The sequence below is a fragment of the Microtus ochrogaster genome, chromosome X (genome assembly GCF_000317375.1).
Source record: "Microtus ochrogaster isolate Prairie Vole_2 chromosome X, MicOch1.0, whole genome shotgun sequence".
In the NCBI taxonomy this organism is placed as follows: Eukaryota; Metazoa; Chordata; class Mammalia; order Rodentia; family Cricetidae; genus Microtus; species Microtus ochrogaster.
This window is the reverse complement of record NC_022026.1, coordinates 6345856-6353376: the sequence shown is the minus strand read 5'-3', so window position 1 is coordinate 6353376 and position 7521 is coordinate 6345856. Positions and strand designations below refer to the sequence as shown.

The following is a 7521-nucleotide window of genomic DNA, read 5'->3' as shown; positions in this document are numbered from 1 at the left end:
ACCTGCCTCTATTTCTATGAGCTGGGAATAGAGGCATGTACCACTATACCTGGCCTTACTCTGCTTTTTTGTGGGTACTGGGGATCCTCATGCTTGTAAGCAAGTGCTTTATCCACTAAGTCATCTTCTCAGTATTGGTTTGGGGTTTTGTTTTCCTTTTTACGAAAAGGTCTCATTATGTAGCACAGACTTGCCTTCAATGTGCTATGAACTTCAGGTTAACTTTTAAGTCTCAGCAAAATTCTCTTTTCACAGTTTCCCCAGTGCTAGGACAAAAATATTTCCTAACCTTAAAAGTCCATAATCAATAAAGTTGAGAAGTCTAATGTCAAGTCTATGGAAAGTCAGTATTTAAAAAGGAATATTGAAAATCCTATTTGGAACAATTCTAGCCCCTAAATAAAAATGCACTTCTCCCTATGAAATACTTAAAAAGATGTCCTTCAGTTTTAGTAAATTGTTCAGAAAATTCAAGTTTAGATCTGAGGAGTGGAAGAAATAAAACAATTAATACAAAATGTCAATCATCAAAAATTTAAAATAGGACTAGCAGGATTACACAAAGGCTGGCTTCAGAACTGTTGCTTAAACTCATTAAATTATTTTAACTTTCTGAGACAGGTACTCTTGTAGATGAGGTTGACCCCAAACTCACTAGATGACCTTAAATTTCTGATTCTCTTGTTTCTGCCGCCCAAGTGCTTAGAATTACACGTAAACACTTTCAGAGTCAACTGGCAATTTAGAAAGTACAAAAAAGGGCCTGGCGGTGGTGGCGCACGCCTTTAATCCCAGCACTCGGGAGGCAGAGGCAGGCGGATCTCTGGGAGTTCGAGGCCAGCCTGGTCTACAACAGAGAAACCCTGTCTCAAAAAAAAAAAACCAAAAAAAAAAAGAAAGAAAGAAAGTACAATAAAGGGCATCAGCCTTAGTGAAATTACTATTAGCCTCTAAGTGGGTCTTCCAAAATAACAGACACCTTATCAGAGTTTTGCTTCAGTTTGTTTTCTACTGTCAACACCAAGAATCAAGAGATTTATCATCAAATACAATACTCATCATCATTTTCCTGGCCTTTCACTCTTCCTTCCATTAAAGCTGTATATATTATTACAATCTGAATTCATTACAAGTTCAAGGCCAGCCTGGTCTACAAGAACTGGTTACAGAACAGGCTCCAACAAGCTAAGGAGAAACCCTGTCTCAAAAAAAAAAAACCCACCATTCAAATAAACTCATTTATCATACCTTACTCCTGTATCCTAAATTAGCACTTGGTAAATTCTTTTTAATTTCCATATAATTTTCTTAAAAGCCCTCTACATCCTCCAACTCCTGCCTTCTGTATCACCAACCAACTGGCCAACCTGCAAGGTCTCATCAGTGTATCTGTTACTTCAGAGTCAGCCTCTCAAGTTACTACAGCTCTCAGGTTCCCTCACCCTCATGTGATTAGTCTTTTTAAAAGTTCTCTTAACCTGGAAAGTATAGGAATATTTTGTCTTATTACACTTAACACATTAAGAAGATAACACAATATAGTAAAAAGATCATGGACTCTGGATCCAAAGGGACCCAGGCTTAAATGCAGCTTTACTAGCTGCATTCCCTTGAAAAAATGACCACTCTGCTAAACCTCATCTTCCCAATCTGCATACCTTCCATACAGAAATTGTTATAAAGACTAAGATTAAAATAAAAAGTTTTAACACGATGCCTAAAACATGAAAGGCGTTTCAAAACTAGCACCTATAGCGTAATGAATATTATTAGTATCATTTGGCACAACCTTCATTAAGATTAATTTAATTATATGAGTTTTGTCTGTGTGTTATGTGTTATATGAGTTTGGTACCTATAGAGTTAAAAGTAAGATCCTCTACAAATGAAGGTAAGGATGGTGAGCTGCCATATTGATGCTAGAAACTGAATTTGTGATCTCTGCAAGAGCAACAAGTGCTCTCCAATGAGCCATCTTTCCAGCTTGCTAGGTCACATTCTTAAAATCCCAACTCCCCTTCTTGTTCTGGAGTCACCCTTGCATCACTTTTATCCTGCCAAGATTAAGCACGTGTAAGGGAACAGAAGAAGGATAGTTTCCTCTAAATTTGTCTGTAAAAATGAGTTGGATAGTATGAAAGAAATTTCCTCCAAAGTAACCAAATATCACTATCATGAATCCATGATAACAGGCAATAATAACCTGTGGAAATAATTCTTATGTCTTAATAATTACGAAGGAAAGCTATGTTTTAACAAAATAAGTCAATTTAAGAAAAACTAATAGAATGAAAAAGCAAATAACATAATTACTGAAGACAAACTATATTCCCAACACTATGGAGGAACATCTTTCACAAAATGTCTCCTATCGATTAGTTTCCTGTGTATAAAATTTATGGGTAAAAGCAACTGTTTTTACATTGGAACTTGTTCAATGCTAAATTTATTTGTTCGTATCAATTTCAAATATTAAGTTCCTTTTTTCATTTTGTATAAATAAATCAAATATATACCATGAAGATGTACTTTATCATTAAAACCAGGAGAGTTCAGAATGAAAAATAGCATTATTAAGCATAATTATGCCAGAAGTGGGAAATCTAGGAAACATGGTCAACTCACTGGTGGTCTGTTTTTCCCATTTATCACTCTCACGTATTCTGAACTGTTCCCAACATTGCCACTGTTCTGAAATCTGAAAGATTCTCTAAACTCTTACACAGGCATTCATATTAGCTAAGACCAAACTCTAGATAAATCAGTAAGCCATATAAGTAACTCACCTAATCCTAAGAATAAAGAATAATGAGCTAGCTAGGTGGTGGTGGTGCACACCTTTAATCCCAGTACTTGGGAGGCAAAGGCAGATGGATCTCTATGAGTTAGAGGTAGCCTAGTCTACAGAGTGAGTTCCAGGACAGCCAGAGCTACATAGAGAAAACACACAGAGACACAGAGAGAGAGGGACAGAGAAAGACAGAGAGACAGACGGGGGAGGGGGAGAGGCAGAGAGACAGACAGAAGGTAATGAGCTAAAATAACTCTTTCCAATGTAACAACTCCTCAGAAGTCATGTTTTAAAGGTAATATATGTCTAGCAATGCTATCTGTTAGTATGCAAAGCTACAGAAAACACAAAACTGATGGGGAAGCCATGCTCAGCTATTTTAATCAATAGTTAAAATTAGACGAATAAATTTGTAAAACACATTATTCATAAATCCATGTTTTCCTTGGAGGGACACTACCTTTAATCATAAATCAAAAAAACATATCTATTTTTATTTCTTAAAAAATAAACTCTTATTAGGGACAAATACAAAACAGATTACTCGCAAAACAAAAGCACTTTTAATAACTTTGATTAATCTTATTCATTTTAAAATTAAGAATCAAAAGGGTACAACAAAAAGTATCTTCACAGTGTCTTAAGTTTGAGATTCAAAGAAATCTCATTGCATGACATTATGACATTTCTGCAATTCTGAAATTGCAGAAACTCAGACAAATGTCAGAAAATTTGATTTTACTTAAAATTAGCTCATTTAGCTCAAATTTATATAAATTATACATTGTCAAACATAAAAAATATTGAAAAGCTATTTTAGTTTTGTAAATCAAACATCATTACAAAAATTAATTGTAATGATATTTGATTTACAAAACTATACTCTGTATAAAGTTAAAAATGACTGAAGATTTGCAGAAACATTTTCACATTTGTAAATCCAACCCTTAAAAGAAAACATTTAACATGAATTTACCACAAGTACATGTTACATGTAAAATAAAGGCTTAAAACCTACCTAATATGCAGAATACATCAGCAAGAATAGAAGGCATATCCTCACGAAATTCCTAAATTAAAAAATAAGTTTACAATAAATTTCAGAATATCACATGGAAAGTATTATTACTTCAGAATAATGGTTATCAACCTAGAAGTCAACTAAACACCACCATTCTGTGATCTCATGGTCAGCATGGTCTACATGTCACAGGCTAAAAAAGAGCTACATACTGAAACACAGTCTCAAAAACCACACACAGAAAAGAGCTGCCTATTTAAATTTCAAACACAGGATAGTTAATAAAATGGCAGTAACTTTAAAAAGCACCTCAGAAAAACACTAAAATGTAGAATACTTCACATGCACCTAATAAGGACCATCAATATTGGTACATTTTCATCAAAAACTTTAATATTATATCCACTCCTGATCCACGCAAAAATTACAGTACCAGAAGATCAAAAATCCAAAAATTACATCAATTAAAAGCAATTATTCCACAATTCGAGATTCTCTGAAGATAAATAACTATCAATTTTTGTTTTCTTTATTCACTCTTACTTATAGCTTTTGAGGAAAAAAAAACTGACCCCCAAATCCTATTTGTGGACAAAAGCACCAGCATTCCACATTTGCTTCTTGAGTTGCTACTCCCATGATCAATTTTAGAGATATTTCCCATTAGTAAGAACCACAGTTCAGTTACTGTAATCAATAGTTTTCTAGCACTATAGCAACCCTAAAATTCATATATTTTCAGAGACTGTAAGAAAGGAAATTCTAAAGAAAAAAGCCGGCAGCTGCCAGTCACATAAATTCATTTCTGTGGCTAAGATACCAGACAAATGTACATTACTATGGAAAAGCCATGACAAAGGCAATGCAGTGTGGTAGCATATAGATATAATGAAGTAGTCAAAGTAAAGGAGACAATAACTACTAAGGACCAAGTATACAAAAATGTTTATTTAGATTATTTTCGTAAATCGAAAAAATTACTACAACAGATAGACTAAAACTGTATCAACTCCTAATTTAAAATGAAATTATCTTAGTTGTCTATCAATTTTTCAAGGGCTATGAACGCAAACAGTCAGGTTAATTGAAGACCAAATATAGAAAGGCATAAGAGTTTTTCCAACACAGAGTATTAATTGTCAAAGAAATATACTACTTCAATATGAACTAAAGTTACTCTAACTAGAGACAGTTTTTGGATAAAAGAGAAAAACATACTAAAATTCCTACTTCGCAAATGTACATGGGTGGGGAGTGTCAGAACAGCTAACCTTAAAACTTCCATGAAAATCACTCAAGAAAAGCACAAGAATCATATGAAGCACCGATGACATGACTCATTAGCAATCTCCTCTGAATCTAGCCTAAATTCTCCAATAAATGTAAATGAAAATAAAATTAGCCACTTAAAGGTTTAAAAAACATCTATTTTCTCTAAAAATAAGTAGGAAGCAGATACAAATGAATGTCAGAACTATGAAACCACAATTTAAAATAATTTAATCCTTAATTTTAAGAAATTTTTAATTATAATTACAAAAAAATAACATTATTTGAAGAAAATATTTAAACTATTTTTAGAGTTAAAACATTATTTAAGAACACTGACTTCATTACAGTTTTGTCATTTTGCTTACCCAGTTTGTATAACCTTATCTTCCTTACAACCAGACAAAAAGACTAAAATACCAACTGCTGTTTGGCAAAAATTGCTTATCAATATTACCTTAAAACAACCATTATTTTGGAAAATGTATGTTCTACACTGCAAAAATCTTTGTATCAAAAGTGAAGAGATATGCAACAATTACTGTTGTACATATATATACTTACACTAATGTCATTAAGAATGCTAGATGCCTGTTCATGCTTTAAATTTCCTTTAATGACGTGATATGACAACTCATAGAGAGCTTGTTGAAAATCTGTTGAACATAAAAGACATAAGTGTAAAGGCAGTCTCTTTAACAAGAAAGGCAAACTCTCCTGGAAAGTCTATTTCTCACAATTATTATAAACATCAAAAATAAAACATATTTGTAATAGTTCTCTCTAGCAACTTATTTTTCTAGTTCTACAAACACTAGCGAGTTTAGGAAAAAGTTAATCATTCTTTCTCTACTCTAATATGACTAGTAGTTAAGCATAGATTCTTTCCATGACTGCAAATTTCACATATTCACACATCTACTATATTATCATTTAGTATTTAGATTCTTCTTCAATACTTCGTTTTCTTTTCTGATAGTCCTGGCAGACTTAATGTGCCCTAAGCAAGTGTTATACCAATAATCTACATCGCTAGCCATTTTTAATTTTAGACAAGGTCTCATTAAGTTCTAAAGGGTAATCCTGCCTCAACCCTATTTACACACATGTACAAGCATTCCTGACCCACTAACCCATTTTAAAATGTTTCCACCATATTCCTGAAGTCTTCAGAAATATTTTATATGAATACACCGTGCCGTAACAAGACAAACAAAATTAACCATTTCCCCACCAGCTACCTTCACAGATTGGTCTAAATATATTCAGAATATACTCAATTCAATCTCAGGGCTACAATGAAACCTAAGGAGTAAACATGATAGAGCATTCCTTTCAAAAATCTAAATTCTTTCTCGTCAATTTCTATCAGAACTCAAACAAAAAAATACATGTGTATACATACAAAAATGGCAATTTTATGAGAATTGTCAACTATAAAAAGAAACGTGCCCCCCCAAAAAAAGAAAGAAATCCACGCTATTATCATGAACCCATTTCCTCAAACAAAAAGTCTTTTAGGGAGTGGGGAGTTAGAAGTTGACTGAACACCTTTGAGTCAATTTTTTTATTTCCACATACTAAATTTTTTTCTCCTTCAAATTATTAAATGTTGAAAAACAAGTATCTCTAAAAAATACTAATAGAGGGTTACTGACATAACTTAGTTGGTAAAGTACCCATCATACAAGAAGCCCTGTGTTGCAAGACATAAAACTGGGTATATAATGGCAGGTGCTTGTAGCCCATAATTCAAGCACTGGGGAGATAGAGGCAGACAGAAAGATCTACAGTTCAAGGTCATCCTCAGCACACTTATCAAGTTCCAAGCCAACATAGGCTAGCTACATAATACTCCTTTTCAAAAAAATAAAAACACAAATGTAAAAGAAAGCCTAGGAACTGGCTATCTAGCTGAAGTGGTAGAGTGATTCCCTACCATTTCTGAGAGACCGAGTTCAATCCCTGGGATGACAAAGTAGAAAAGTCCTCAAAGGAAACTTCCTCCAAACACACACAAACACCAAGCATGGTAGAGTACAACCAGCCCATAGTCCCAGCATTCATTCAGGAAGCTGAGGCAGGAGGATCAGGCATTTAAAGCCATACTAACCTACACAGCAAGTTGCAGGCCAACCTGGCTACATGAGATCCTGTCCCAGCGCATTTCACCCTCAAAGAAACTAAAAGAAAGCCTAGTTATAATCCCCTTCTAGGGAAAAAAATTAAAATCTTTTCAGGGCAAAAAGAAAAAGTGAAAAAAAAGAAATGCTTTTAAAAAACTCCCCTGGCCGGGCAGTGGTGGCTCACATATTTATTAATCCCAGCACTCGGGAGTCAGAGGCAGGTGGATCTTTGTGAGTTCGAGACCAGCCTGGTCTACAAGAGCTAGTTCCAGGACAGGCTCCAAAGCCACAGAGAAACCCTGTCTCAACAATGG

The 7521-nt window shown here is 34.2% G+C and overlaps 1 protein-coding gene across 2 annotated transcripts in view; it reads right to left on the bottom strand.

Annotated features, from left to right (window-relative positions):
- Positions 1-7521, bottom strand: part of Thoc2 (THO complex 2) — a 111597-nt gene that overhangs the window by 87406 nt on the left and 16670 nt on the right. For both annotated transcript variants that reach the window (XM_013350464.1, XM_013350465.2), the window contains exons 3-4: positions 5646-5737; positions 3810-3861 (exon numbers count right to left, since the gene is read on the bottom strand). In XM_013350464.1, coding sequence (XP_013205918.1) covers positions 3810-3861; positions 5646-5737 — 144 coding nt within the window. The remainder of the gene's footprint in view (positions 1-3809; positions 3862-5645; positions 5738-7521) is intronic.